The sequence below is a fragment of the Maylandia zebra genome, linkage group LG1 (genome assembly GCF_041146795.1).
Source record: "Maylandia zebra isolate NMK-2024a linkage group LG1, Mzebra_GT3a, whole genome shotgun sequence".
In the NCBI taxonomy this organism is placed as follows: domain Eukaryota; kingdom Metazoa; phylum Chordata; class Actinopteri; order Cichliformes; family Cichlidae; genus Maylandia; species Maylandia zebra.
In genome coordinates this window covers 16,285,008-16,300,050 of record NC_135167.1, presented here as the reverse complement: position 1 = coordinate 16,300,050, position 15,043 = coordinate 16,285,008, and the positions used below count along the sequence as shown (strand labels likewise).

Sequence of the window (15,043 nt, the reverse complement as noted above, 5' to 3'; positions counted from 1 at the left end):
GTAGTTTTCTCTCTACATTCATGTTGGAAATCATAGCAGAGCTGTACATTTTTTTTTTTTCCAGAAATCTCTCAGTCAGAACATGACATAGCATGTTTAGGTAACTAGCGAAAACAGCGAGCTAAATATCTGCTAACTTTCTGCTAACTTCTAACTCCGTTTAATTTAATAAATTCTGTTTTCATGTATGCCTGGATGTTAAACTTAATTGTTACACATGGTAAAGCAGCAACGCAGATCATTTTATTAAAGATGAAATAATTTAGAAAGTTTTTAACTCTCAGTGATGCTGCAGTGTTCGTTTGACTTTGGGACCTGAAGCGGACGGAGTTTTGGGCCCACTGTGTTATGCTGACATTTCTGTGTCGCAAGCGATCACTAGCACAGACTTTTCCCCCCTTTCCATCCCTCAGTCTTATCTGCTATGGTTGTAATAATCCAAAATAAAAAACATTAAGGCTCTAATAAAATATGACTAGGTGACTCAAGTAGACAATTACAGCAAATGCCATAATGCTCCATTTGTTAAAATTGCTACACTGCACGACAGGACAGGTCCCCCACTCCCAAAACGAAACAAAAAAGAACAAACTACTCAGCACTTAAACATCAGATTTTTTGCTATACTTCACTGGCTTCCAGTGAATTCAAATTTCACTAAAAAAAGGCTCTTGTTGAGACTTTTTTTAAGCAGTCGGCCTCTTCAATCATCTGATCGGAATCTTTCAACCGCTCCACAATCTTATTTTAAAACCAAAGGCAACTGGTCCTTTGTGGTTGTAGCACCTGACCATTAGAACAGCCTTCCTCAGCCAATCAGTGTTTTTTTTTTCTTTTAATTACTGCTGAAAAATTATTTTTTAAGATTAGCCATAAACTTTCACCCTTTATTTTTGACTGTAGTGCTTCATATTTTTATATGTACACTTCTCTAATGTTTTTTTCACACAACCGTAAAACACTCTCGTCTGTATGGTTTAAAATTTGCTATAGCAATATGATTATTATTAGAGGAAATCTGCATTAGATGTGGTACTACCAAGATAGTCATCAACCCTGTCACTGCAGGGGGTTCAGACTGACCAAAGGGTTCTTGGTCATGTCCCCAGTTGAAGCCTTTTTTGCTCAGATTTCAAACTCCTTCCATTAGACCATTATTGAGGCCACTGTACTCCTGGGAACACTCCAAGCTTGAGAAATTGTTTTATACCCCAGCCTGGGTCTGTGTCTCACTGCAATTTTATTTCACAGGTCTACAGAGAGTTACTTGGACTTGGTAGCTTGGTTTTAGTCTTGACATGAAACAATACACAGGAATGTGCCTTTTTAAAACTATGTCCAATCAGAGCAATTTGCCATAAGAGCAGTCTAATCAAATTCTAGGCACATTTTTTTTGCTATAGTTAAAGCAGACATGATGCACCTGGCAACAATCTGTTGAGTCCCGCTCAAATAACGTGTACAAAATTTGCTGAATGCTTTCAAATTTTTCAAGAAGCAATTAGTCCAGTGCGACGAGCTAACGTCTCCGTACATTTGTCTACGTATCCATCAAGAAAACACACCTTAACATGTACTGTGCTGGAAAGCTGGCGCAGCAGCAGGAAACTGCATCCAGACTTCATGCAGAGGTTCAAGAAAACACTGAAGCACAACGTGAGTTATTGTATCAAAACTTTATTCTCAAATAATGTCATCAAAATAGCTGATAGATAAACTGTATGTCTCTTTAGCAGGTTGTGAGGCTGCATTCACTTACTGTTATTTAAACCTTCATAACATCCCATTGTGTTTCTCCTTCATGATCTCCAAGGAGGATAGAAAATTCCATTTTTAAGGTACATGTATATTCCAGGAACCTCCAAAAACTGTTGTCAATTTGATAATGAAGCTAGCGCCTAAATTTGCAACATGTTCACGTTCCACTCTAAAACCAGTGTTTAACCAAGCAGTACCAAATCTCTTCTCATTTAGACAGAAATGAGGTCAGATTTTAGTCTGTAAAGGGGTCAAGTCCAAAATCCAGAATCTTTTTGTGCCTGTGAATGTCATCCCACACAGTCGCACAGGGCTGCTGTTACACAAGAACACTGTCTTTTACGAAGCTTCATTTCAAACCACCGGTACCTACCCTTAATAATATTATGACACGTAACATCTGGTGTTTGTTTAGTGTGTTCATGTGTCTGAGATCCATTTTTTTAAAAGTGTAAACAATATTTTAATGAGAAGAGTCACCAATTTTTAGGACAGCTGCCACATAAGAAGCCATACAAAACTATTGAATGTGTCACTGCATCGTGTACCATATCTCTGTGAATGCTTTCAAAGCTTTAATGTTCAGAAGAACGACATAAGCTGCAAAAGTGTTTTACACAGTCAGTAACATTGTCTGAAGGTGTGACTCTCATCATACGTGTCCCTTCAGCACAAGTACAATCAACACCGGGTTTCTGTTCCTGTGTAAAAGCAGCCATGATGGACAAACGAGATCTGACATTTTTATATTTTTCATCTTTTAAAGTCAGTTTGAACCATAGATTTTTTTTACATGGTGTGTAACAGTAAAAACATTGACTGTAATGAACAAGATTTTTTTGTACCTACTTCATTAATCATAAAAAGTACAGCATGTTTAATAATTTGTTTCTTCTTTTCTTTTTTTACAAATTCTTCATAAAAAATAGATTTCTGTACAAAAATGTTTTTTTTTCTTTTGCACCTACTTCAAGTTCAGCAGCACATGATGATGGTGAGACGACAGAGATGAAAATGTAGATATTATGAGGCATAAAATAAAAACATTTACAATGAATGCAACTTCCTGTTAAGGACCTGCCGATTCTCGGCTTATTCCTGCCTTTCGGGAGAAGAAAAAATAAACTCTTTATTTCAGTATTTATGAGCAACAGCAATGCTTTATGTTAATATGTGTTGCTGAGAATGCATCTTTTTTGTGTAACGTGTAAAGATAGCATATGTGAGGCTCACACAGCCATGAGCTGGCAATGCCATAATTATCCTTTTGGTTAAATAGTGGAAATAATGTAATATTCAATCCAGAGCAGGTAGTAGATTTTAGCTCTAACATCAGCACACAGCATGAGAAGTTTGTCCTCACCAAACTGTTGAGAAAAAGATGCAAAACAAATATAAACTATACTTAATATTTAGTTTGATTAGCATAAAAAGTGAAACAAAAACAAGCCAGATATTTAGACTATATGTGTGTAAGTAAGACTAATATTGTTTGAGAAAAGAGATACACAACAAGGTCAGATTTCCATCTGGCAATGAATTTCCAGCAGTGATTTTTTTCCCTCCTCCCAAAGCTCATTGTGGCTTTGAGTCCCTTGTTTCATCAAGGACTGCCGACAATACCGCTCTAGAAAAAGTGACGGACAAATCAAACCTCTCCCCAAGCTGCGAGAAGTCCTAACTGAAGAAGTAAAAATAACCTTGGCATTTTAAAATGTAGTCTGTAGTTCCTTTCTTAAATCTTGCGGCCAGCTGTCGCTGCTTTAAACAGCGAAGACTGCTGCCAAATTAAGGACAAACTTTAAAACGTCCTGACTAATTCTGCTAAAAAAAAGAAAAAAAAAAGGCCTCAAGTGAAGAGGACATCGTCCAGATTTTCAAGGCATCTTGTGGCACTTCTCTGTCACGTTCAGCTGAATTTCGTTTTGCTCATTTTAAAAAGGTTGAGTGATAGAGAATAGTAGCACTGCTGTTAATCCGTTTTTAAAGTCACTGTAAGCTGCCATGTGCACAGCTAAGGCTGCTTTTCTCCCCAGTGCCTTCCTTTGGCAGGGCACTGGGGAGAAAATTAGTCTTAGCTATACCAGACAAGGATTGTTGTAAGGTTTGGCTCTATCAGTTTCTGATACAGTAAATCACTGCACATGGCTTATAAATATTACCATGTAGATAAGCATTGTTGTCATGTTTGCTCTTAACCAATAATGTGGTTAAGATTATGAGTTATTTTTTTAAAGAGAATCATGGGAGGTGTCTTTTTATCTCCAGATCTCTCTTCTTCACTTTCTACAGAACCTATTTTTACCACAATGTTGAGGACTTTTTATTGAAATAGATGCTTTTATAAGGGGCGATTGTGGCTCAAGAGTTGGGAGTTCGCCTTGTAATTGGAAGGTTGCCGGTTCGAGCCCCGGCTTGGACAGTCTCGGTCATTGTGTCCTTGGGCAAGACACTTCACCCGTTGTCTACTGGTGGTGGTCAGAGGGCCCGGTGGCGCCAGTGCCGGCAGCCTCGCCTCTGTCAGTGCACCCCAGGGTGGCTGTGGCTACAATGTAGCTTGCCATCACCAGTGTGTGAATGAATGGGTGGATGACAGGTTGTGTAAAGCGCTTTGGGGTCCTTAGGGACTAGAAAAGCACTATACAAATACAGGCTATTTATAAAATATTTATTGTGCTTGGCTGTAAAATAGTACTTCAACACTGTCTGCACCACTACTGTGACATTGTTAATGTAAATTTATCTTTGTGTGAATATACGCTTACTCTCAGTGTATGAATGCAAGGAGTGAAAACACTTACTGAAAGAAACAGCTGATGATGGCATATGTAACTATGAAGCTGACTGTTGGAGGAACCTTGAAGGGTCAGCAGAGGTCAGACACGCATGTGAGGCCCCAGAAACATTATAACTTGAGAATCCTGCTGCAGTTTTGATATGTGCAGTTTGCGTTTGGCTGAACTTCTGTGGGGACAGTAAGGTTCCGCTGTGACCAAAACACCAGAATAGAGACAACGCAGAGTCTGAATTTTCTCTTTCGGGCACACAAGGAGATCAAATCTCTGCCATTAATTGTTAAAAACGAGACCTTTTATTATGCCGGTGGAAACCTTGGAGCTGCTAATTCTCAGGCTCTATTATGCACTCTTGACTCCATAGGAACTCTCAACTGAATTAATTAAATCAATTAAAACAGAGTCACGGGGTGCACTCTAACAGTAAAAAAAGAGAGTGGAGGCTCACGAGGTGTGAACAGATGCTCTATTTTTGTTTACAGAAGTCTTGTTTATTCCTGTGAAGAGACTTTAGATATGCATCTTCTGACTTGTGGTTATTGCTATTACTTTAGCCACTACACTCGTCTGTGTATTTTGTCTGCATCGCATTGGTGCTATTTTTGGCTGTCTGACCATGACCCTGATACCGAAGCTATAAATGACAGGCTGACAATGAGGTATAATTCCTCCATACATAATGATTATTGTTCCAGCTCACTTTTCCAGCATTTAGGGTTGTGTGTACAGACACATTCAATTACCGGAGCTGAAAATCTAAACACCCCCCCTTCCTCCCCATTTGCTGTTAATTTATTCTTCCTTATCTCATAACAGGTGGCTGTGACAACCTCCTCATGCTGAATGCTTTTTTAAATCCCTGTATTTAGCTTATAGTGAAAATCTACACATTTGAGTTAAATTAACCTTTGCCAGACTCACTATAACATGGTTTTTAGGGTATTATTATCATTATCTACTCACCATTTCATACTGTGTGAATGAATGAATAGGTGTAGATGAACACATACATACCATGGACATGGGAAACATGAATAAAATGAAATTTTGGACAATTAAAAAAAAAATTGCGTAAGGTTAAAGCAAATTCTTGACGTATAAAAACAATGACTCAATGTTGTGCATGGAGTGTGGAACAGGAAACAGACCTAAAGACAACGACAGACGATAAAAGCAGTTAACATCTGTGATTTAAACCAAGTGCAGCATCTTTCGAAAAATAAAAATATTTTGAGAGGACACTGCGAAAAATAACAAGCTTGGTAAGCGACTTGAAACTATCGGACCTTTTTTGAATCCTGAAAACCGATTGATGCTAGAACAGCGTTTTGATTTAAAATAGCAGGAAATTAAGCCGACTGGGGTCGCACTCACTAAGCTTGTATATTTGTTGCAGTGAGGTTCCAGCATTGATAAGCAGGACGTAACTAACTCTCTGCACACGAGGTATTTCTCAAACAATGGAGGGGCTCAGGGGACGATAACTATCGACAACAATAATTGTGCATGTTGTCTTCATGCTGTATCTTTTTGTCCTCTGTGGTAAATTACCAATTCTCAACGCAAATAGGTTGTGCGCTCTTTAAAAAGGTGTGTTCAAACAAGATAATGTGCATCAGATATTTGATGTGTCGAAACAATGCATGACAATGTGTGTCGAAAGAGCGTTTTTAAAGAGCGTTACAGAAACAGTCACTTGTTATTCCTGAAAGCTCACACAATCAACGGCTACAACTGTAGCAGTAGAATCCTCTGAATTCGATATACTATATATCTAACACTGTAAATATTCGAGCAACACAAAGTTCACGTACAAATTTGTACATGTAGTCCTCACATTCTCACGTTATAAAAAGCTGACAGATTTGATAGTTTAAATAAGTAGTTTTTCTCACTGAATGGGGAGTCTGAAGATAGAAACTGCTTCAAAGTCTGGTGATGTAGCACTGAATACTTCTGTATCACTGGCCAGATGGCAGCAGGATAAAGAGGCAGTGACTGGGGTGGGTATTGCCTTCTGGTCTCCTTTGAGTTCTGCACAAACGCCTCCCCAATATCACTGATTATTGGTAAAATGACTACCGGTGATGCTCTCCTGCTACAGAGCCTTCTGGTCTTGGGCCATGTGCATTCCATATCAGTAACGTGGCACCAATGTTTCACTGGGACCAAACTGCACATTATAAAATCGTTTTGAAAGATTGTATTTAAAGTGTTAGATATTACTAACAATTTTCAGTATGAGCTTTCAGAAACAGCAACGTTTCTAAATGGCAGGACAACATTTCCTTTCCTGCTTGGAGGTCTACAGGTAAACTATTCTCAACTTTCTGGTTGGCTAGCGTGTTGTCATGGCAACAAAATAAACAACAGTATAGCATGTGGTCACACCTTCTGCTTACAGGGAGTGTGAAATATAAATGTGTATATACAAACACTCTGTAACCCTGTATTTAATCATTTTTGTCATCTTTTTAAAGATAGAAGTTTTTGAATAAAATGCTATTTTTTAATTACTCATTTTCCAAACCCATTTCAGACCCAAAAATTATTCATTTTTTTTCATAACCCAGTCAGAAAAACACACTAGTGCAAAATTTGTGCGGTTTATATAAAGTTTATATTTTGGGGTCCCCGGCAGCAGTGGTTTGGGAAGTCCCATGGGGCCACTGGGGTTTTGAACATACGAGTCTGTTCATCAATATCTTCACTGAAGAAAAATGCCAGAAGAGACAATAAGAGGCTATTTGCCTCTGCTTCCACAGCAACATGTCCTCCTTCCAGCACGACTGACAGAGGTGTCTATCTGTCCTTTTGTTTGCGTCTGTCAGTCAAAGAATCTGTCAATCAGTTCATCTATTTCTGATTTTGTGGCTGGAGAGTATATAAAATCAGTCATTTCCTGACTGATAGTCCCGATCAGAGCTATGAGAAGACAATTCATTTCCTGGATTTGGCTACAGCTGATTGCAGCAGTCGACGATCCTGACAGCTTATTGCCTCCAGGCTTCCACTTGTTCAGCCACCAAGCACAGAATCCTGGCTAGTTTAAGAACGAGAATCAGTTGTCTGACTCCTTGATTGTATTAGACAGGCCTCTGGAAACCAGTCCACTGCGTACACCAACCGGGCAACTCAAATGTCTGGTTTTCTGGTTTATCTCAGCTTGCCTAATGCTACTGTGGAATATTGTATTAAGTTGACTGCATGTATTTTGTACCTTTATATAATCATATTTGAAAATGTTCAATTGACATCTAAAATAAGTCCACAGGTTCTGATACTGAACTTTGTTTGAACAAGCCTGATTTGGTATGTTTTAGCCTAATAAGTTGCTATCTACTGTTTGTAGACATTATTAGAAAAGGCGAAATAAGGTAAAGACAATTACAGAAACCCATAATTAACTGACAACTAAACTTTACTAACTCTGTGATTGTCCTGCTATATTGAACCCAACTCGTTCAGATCTCCAAATAGGCTAAAACATCGTCAAAACTTCACTGCAGCTTCTACTTGACCCTGGCTTGATTAGCACTCGTCCATCACAATTAACACTAATTTCATTCCAGTGTCCAGGACTGAATGAGAGTGTTATTATGTCAGTATGTTTTGTCGGTCTTACAGCAGTCTGTGCAATCACTGTTATTTTTTGAATAGACTCTGTTAAAGTGTCATTACATCTCAGGGTATAGTCCTGTCAAGTCCCATATAAAGGAAATCCAGAAAGAGGTATATCTACATATATGAACCATCTAATGTCTGGAGGGTGGATGAGTTTCCCCTGAGGTCTGAACCTCAAATGAGTCAAACCCATTCCTGGCCTGCAGCAGGGGAGTTCGTAAGGGGCACCGGGCTAGATCAGCATGAACAAGTTTAATTGTAGAGGGGATTTCAGAGGCCCATATGACACTGGCCATATAAAACTCTTTCTATAAGAAGGTTGCGAAAAAGCACGTCAGCCAAAACTGGACAAACATGTTCTTTCAGGGAATTTAATTAATTGTATCCTAAATCTGTGTTTTTCCCTAATGTCTGAATTATAGCATTGGATCTCCTGAACGACAGACATTGTGTTACTTGATGACGTCATTGTCTCCTCCCATGCTTATAGGTTCCAACTGATTTCTCCCTTTTTCCTCTTTCAGACTACAGGGGGGTATTATCCTTGTTCAGGTAGGAAGTGGAGTAGAGCTGCATCACTGTGCAGATGATGCTGTACGAGGACCAGCGTGCTACACAGCGACTGCTCATGGTGACGAGTCCAAATCCTAAGTTAGTCCTTTTGTTTTTGTTTGGTTAAACCACACTGCAGACTACAGCAATGGATGCTGGACTGAACCACTGTATGGGCAGTGGCATGATAGCTGGACTATACCACAGTGCAGACGGTATTGAGTGTGGTATCAAATCGAACTGCCTTAGCCTCAGTGGGTTTCATGTTGGTGTCATACATTGGATTTTCAAATGATGCCTGACCATTGGAGCTCTCGTGGCCAACATAGCCATTGAACTGGACCTTTGGACGTGTCCTAAAAGAGAAAAGAAAAATGCCATTGCATGAGTTACACAGAGCTACTTTTTTAAACTTTATTAAATGGTCAGGAACAAAAAATACACTACAACCGAAAGTGGACGGGAACTGAAACACAAATGGGAAAGTAAACTATGCAGTAAAACAGCACAACAGTCATATTTTCAATCCAGGAAGAATTTACACAGGCCTGTGAAACTGTTTACCTAAGAAAACGTTTTTGCACACAGACTGTCCAACATTTAGAACAAAAAACAATCAAACCAGCCATCAGTTATTGAGCCTCAAGGTTTAGTGACTGATACACTACACTCAGTAGTAGTAGTACTGAATTGAACCAGAGCCAAAAATGCTAGAGAATCAGGTGGCTCTGCTTGTGCTGGATTTCATACTGTACACAAACTGGTACACAATGGGAGTGCTCTCTGTCACTTGCCCTTTTGAACACACATTTAAAATATTCTCTGAAAGCACTCGTTAATATTTATCTCACATTTAAGCTTAGATTTTAGTTTTTATATACAAATATTTGCAATTCTATTAAAAAAACACATTTTTAGCATTTATGTTCAGAAACATTCATCAGCAACAACTCTGTCACTGTTTGTCTTCTGGCTCAACCTGAACAAACTCTTATATTTGTTGAAAACAAATATATACATTGATGTTTTACAGAAAGGTACATAGAAGCCCTGAGCGAATTTAAAATGCATGAATATAGCAGGAAGTAAATAAATTATGTTCCATTATGGCTGCTCCCCCTGGTGGAAACATGAGATATAATTTTTTTTCCCTACATACTACTTAAGGGCGTTACCACTTGTGGCTGCACTGACTACATTGCTCGCAGGGGATCTCATTATGGCCACATACCAGCAGGGGACCAGCCAAGGATCGGACAAAGATCCACCATGCTCCTTTCACGGACTTGCGCGCTATTTAAGTGTCTGTGGTATGTTTCTGAATGCATTTTATATTTGAATTTTGAAAGAAACACTTTGTGCAAAGTAGCAGCTCTTCTCTGAAGTCAAGGTGAGAACGCTTAGCTTTTCTTGGGAGCGAAAAGTTAGCTGTTAAAAAAAAGACTATTGCTGTATTAATTCAGTTTTATGCCCTATTGAGGATTTTAACTTCAAAAAACCCCAAAAAGAAAACAATTAATGGACAGCAGAATGGCCGAGTTTCACTACTTAAGAGAAAGTCATCTAAGTGTAATGGTTAAGAATTAACTTTTTATTTACCATATTTATTTTTGCCAAATATAGCTGTAAAATGAAATTTAAAAGAAAAAAGAAATGACTTCTCTCTGTCATGTCAGCTGGCTTGTTATGCATGTTGGTCTGAAACTTTACCCTTAAGGTTAAAGGAGCAAACTTTGTAATAGGAATTTTCTAGTAAAAATCTACAAATTGCAGTGAAAATTTACAGCAGGAATGAGAGCATGTACCATAACACTCTGGTTTGAGTAGTTTGGCCGCCCAGTGCCCATCCACTGCTCTTTTATGAGCATATCAGCATGCAAACTGCCATCATCCAATAGCACCGGTTCAAAAATATGCAAATTTATTATTACTCAGCCTGCTTGATTTTTTTTTTTAAAAGAAAGTTACTGCAGGGGTTCAAAAGGATATACTATATGACAACCTCCCTCTAATTTGACTGTTTGTCGCCGATTAAATTTTTGGATAATCAGGTCCTATAATCCAGTTAGATGTAATCACTTACTCCCAGACCCTGTGGAACTATTAGCAGGGAGGAGCACTGCAGCAAAAACGCTGTTTGACTCTGACCTCATTAAGAGTGTATGTACGTGTGTGTGCGCACGGGTAGAAATCCAACCCTGGGGAACCACTAAGCCTACCCTACATGCTCAACCCATTACTTTACAAAACTGCACACAGTAACACACACTGCAGACCTCCCTGCGTGGCAGTAGCTTAAATCGCTGCACTGGTCATGGCTGTAGGTGCAATAGTTTAATTTTATTGGTAGAATGAAAAATGGCAACCATAATTGCTTTGACAGTATTATAGATACTGTGCAGACATATGGGCCAGAGCAAGAAAACTCTAGTGTCACCCACTCACACCTTAGTTTTAGTGCATAAGCTAGTAGTATAAGCTACTACCGTACATTCTCTGTACTGTACATTATCTTCTGTTGGCTTGCCATTATGTCGGCTAGGCATGATGATAGGCTCGCCACGCTAACTTTTCCATCCTGCTACTGTTTTAGTGAGGATTTTTTTTTCCATTATAGGTAATAAAAGACAAGCAATTTTAAAAAGCAAACATTTCACGTGCTTTGATCGACCCATTTCTATCAGGTCATATACTGCACTTCTTCTTGATGACATGATGCTGACAGAAGGATGACAATGAGATCAAAGACAAAATAAAATGCCCTTTTTTACAAACTTTAAATGACTGCTGTTTTAACAAAGTAGGGCTGCACTATTTAAAAAAAACATTTCTTTGTTTCTTTGGAAGGGAGAAAATAAAGGCTCCCCCAAAATCACCTATAGTGAATAAGGAGAGTCCTGTTATTCCAATAACTTCTGAAGTGAAACTTATTTTGGTTCTAATTGATTTTCAATTTATTTCCCTCACTTCAGAGCAACATTTTGGGGTAACCGTGCAGCCTTACTAAACAGCACAAAGAAAAGTCTGAAAACTAAAAATAATAGATGAGAAGTTTGACGGAGGATGTGGCGGCGGGCGGAGGTCTGGTTGTTGTTTGAACCAGATGGATGACAGGTGCCAGTCTTACCTGCCGCCAGGCCCCCAGGTATCTTTTGGTCTCTCATTGTCATCTGTGTCAGCAGACAATGTCCTGCATACAACCATCAGCTTTAATATACATCAACCAGCATTGCACATTTCTAACTGGCAATCAGGTTGTATAACAAATATGATGCAATGATAGAGTCACTAGGCTAGAAGACTAATGAGTGCATATTATGCAAAATGTGCTGTTTGTCTGTGCAAATCTGCATGACCCTGTGCACATCCGTTGGCATACGAGCCTTCACCCAATGTTAAAGCATAGCAAAATACATGCAACTATTGTGCAAGCTAAAATAGGTCTAAATAGACTCTACAAGGCTCATTGCATACTAAAAGCTGTAGCACAGAGCTACCATAAATGACAAGCCAACAGATTAATGTGTGTTAGCGTCCATAGTCTAGCTGCAAAAGATGACTTTGTAAAACTTTGACTGACTACGGCAATGTCCTCAAACTGTAAAACCTCACACAAGTCTTAAACAGAAAACATCGAGATGACATTTTACCCTCAGTATAGTCCTGAATTATCTGGCATCTTAAATCACTGTAAGCCTGCTGTGAACTTTCTAGGAACAATAATTAATATCTGAGGTCAATCAGATTTAACCCACGTGGGCTTAGAGTTTAAAAGCTATAATTACATTTTTCAAATGTCTGTAAACCTGTCTGTGCTAAAATGTATCAAACTGCCACCTTCTCAACTCAATTAGGGACAAAGAACGCATAAACGGATTGCTTTCAAAAATGTATAATTAATCTTTTTAGGACTGGTTGTACTTTGTGAGTCTCAAAAGATGCATGGTTAAGTTTTGGTGTCAGCCCATTTAGAATGAGAAGTATGGAGATTGAAGAAAAGCCAGAACACCTGCTTTGTATTCTACTCTGCTGCTCGTCTGTTTTTCCTTGAAGGACTGATGTTGATGATATAGCTTACCTGTGCTTGTAGAGGTAGAAGGCAAATCCGGAGAGGATAAGGGCAAAGAAAGGAACTAAGATGGCTGCTGCCACAGAGCTGCTGTTTGTGTAAGGGTTTGATGGGTCCATCGGCATGGTTACAGGGTCTAGGGACAAAGACACAGATAAACCAACACATGCATAAACCCCTGCACACAAACACCTCCTTGTGCATGGTTAAAAGAAGCTTTCTGCATTGTTAGTTTCTCTCCTATGTCCATTTAGGCTTAAGCGACATTTATTTTATATGATTTCAAGGTTCAAGGTTCTTTATTTGTCACATGCATAGTTATACAAGTATAACACACAGTGAAATGTAGCCTGACACGCTCCTCGACATGTGCAAAAAAAATTGTGTAGAGGAAGAACATTATATATATATATATATATAGTATAAATGTGCAGTAGTAGTAGTAGTAGCAGATTTAACTGATAAAAAGACCTCATTAATATTAAATCTTTTAGTGCTTCCATAATGTTAATACTGATGGTGACATTACAAAAATGCCCACCTTGTCTTGTCAGATAGAACTTGCCAAAATCTTTACTGTGTATATGGCCCTGGTAGACAAACGTCTTCTGGTCCGATTCAGCAGTAACCTGAAAAACAGAAGTACAATTTAATAGGAACTTACAGTACTGTGAAGTATACTGTTAATGTAATATACAGTATACTGCATGCAGCCACAATTTGCATGATCAATTATTTAAAGTGTTGTTTTTATAAATTGCATTAATGTAATAAATTCAATAAACGGTTTCATGTTGGGTATACTTTTGATGTACTACCCTTGACAGTATAATGGTTCGGTATTTAACACTATCTTCTCACAGCAAGAAATTTATGGGTTTGAATCTGGTGGTGAAAATTCTTCTCTATAAATCTTGCCAAAATGGTGACTTGAACACATTTATTTAGATGTAAACCCTTCATGCAATTTTGTTACATAAGCACAATGTCCTGAAAAAAAGTGGTTGCTGCAGATGGCTGTCCCTCCCTTTCTTCCTGTTCAAAGGGAGTTTTTCCTTCCCACTCTTGCCAGCTGCTAGCATAAAGTGAGCTGTTTGGTTCTTGGGATTTTCTCTCTATTACTGCAAGTCTTTTACCTTATAATACAATGGCATGACAAAACTGAATTGAACTGAAGCCTGTTTATTCATAGAGTTCCTCCATGTACTCCAGCTTCCTTCCTCAGTCCGAAGTGTTGCCGGTAGGTTAACTGGCAATTCTAAATTTGCTGTAGGTGTGAATGTGAGAGTGTGTGTCTTTGTTAGCCCTGTGATGGAGTGGCACCTGTCCCGGGTGCTTCTTTGACAGGTGAGACAGGCCGAAGCCCTCCTGCAACCTGAAAATGGGTTGATGGATGAATACCACGTCCTCTACACTGTGCTCCATATTCCGCTCTCTATCAACCCCCTTTGCTCCACTGTTCATCTAGTTCAGAATTTGAGGACTGCTTTATTCCGAGAGCAACAATCAAAATTTCATCTTCTGACTGTAAGATTGTCTTTTTCGGGAATCGGAATCTCACCGAGCCACGTCATCACTTTCTTTCATTTGCATCCAGATTAGCTGTCTGTCTGTGCGTCCATCATTCCTTCCTTCATTCTTTCTGACACTTCTTTCCTTCATGTGTGTCTACAACAATCTTTTACAGTTCCTACACACAGTTACTCAGTTTTTCACTTCTCCTCTCTGTCAACATGTCAAACATGACCAGCTGTCTGTCAAATTTCTCAGCGATACAATATGTAGACCAAAAAAGTCCCAGCTTTGAATATCAATTTTGAGGTTGCATATTTCTTCACATTTGCATCACATAATGAAAAAGTGGGCTTTTTTTTCATCATTTGTCTGGTTTTCTTAATCAAAGCAGTTGGAAACTAATGTATACAACGTTACGTGTCAAAAAGAAATTTGGGATACATGGAGAAAATGCGGAATAATTATTGAATAACTCAGCTCCAGATTTGTGATCCTGTGGAGAGTTACATGCTGGAACAATATCGTGTTGAGGATATTAACTTCTGGAGTTATACACATGCCTGGGCATCTCATGGTGACAACAAGCCATGTCCAAATTCACTCCCACACTGACTGATTCATTCCTGCCTGTATGACAGACAGGCAGCTGTTTACTGAGCAGTAAAGTGACACCATCATTTTGTGAAGCATTGCACAAAGTCAGTTTCCACAATTATAAATGCAAGGATTT

The 15,043-nt window shown here is 38.8% G+C and overlaps 1 protein-coding gene across 1 annotated transcript in view; it reads right to left on the bottom strand.

The window, feature by feature from the left end:
* Nucleotides 1–1,681: 1,681 nt before the first annotated feature.
* LOC101487496 (CUB and sushi domain-containing protein 1) overlaps nt 1,682–15,043 on the bottom strand; it is a 457,578-nt gene continuing 444,216 nt past the window's right edge. The window contains exons 72-74 of the mRNA XM_024803309.2: nt 13,340–13,427; nt 12,808–12,934; nt 1,682–9,085 (exon numbers count right to left, since the gene is read on the bottom strand). Of these exons, the coding sequence (XP_024659077.2) occupies nt 8,926–9,085; nt 12,808–12,934; nt 13,340–13,427 (375 nt within the window). The 3' untranslated portion in view covers nt 1,682–8,925. The remainder of the gene's footprint in view (nt 9,086–12,807; nt 12,935–13,339; nt 13,428–15,043) is intronic.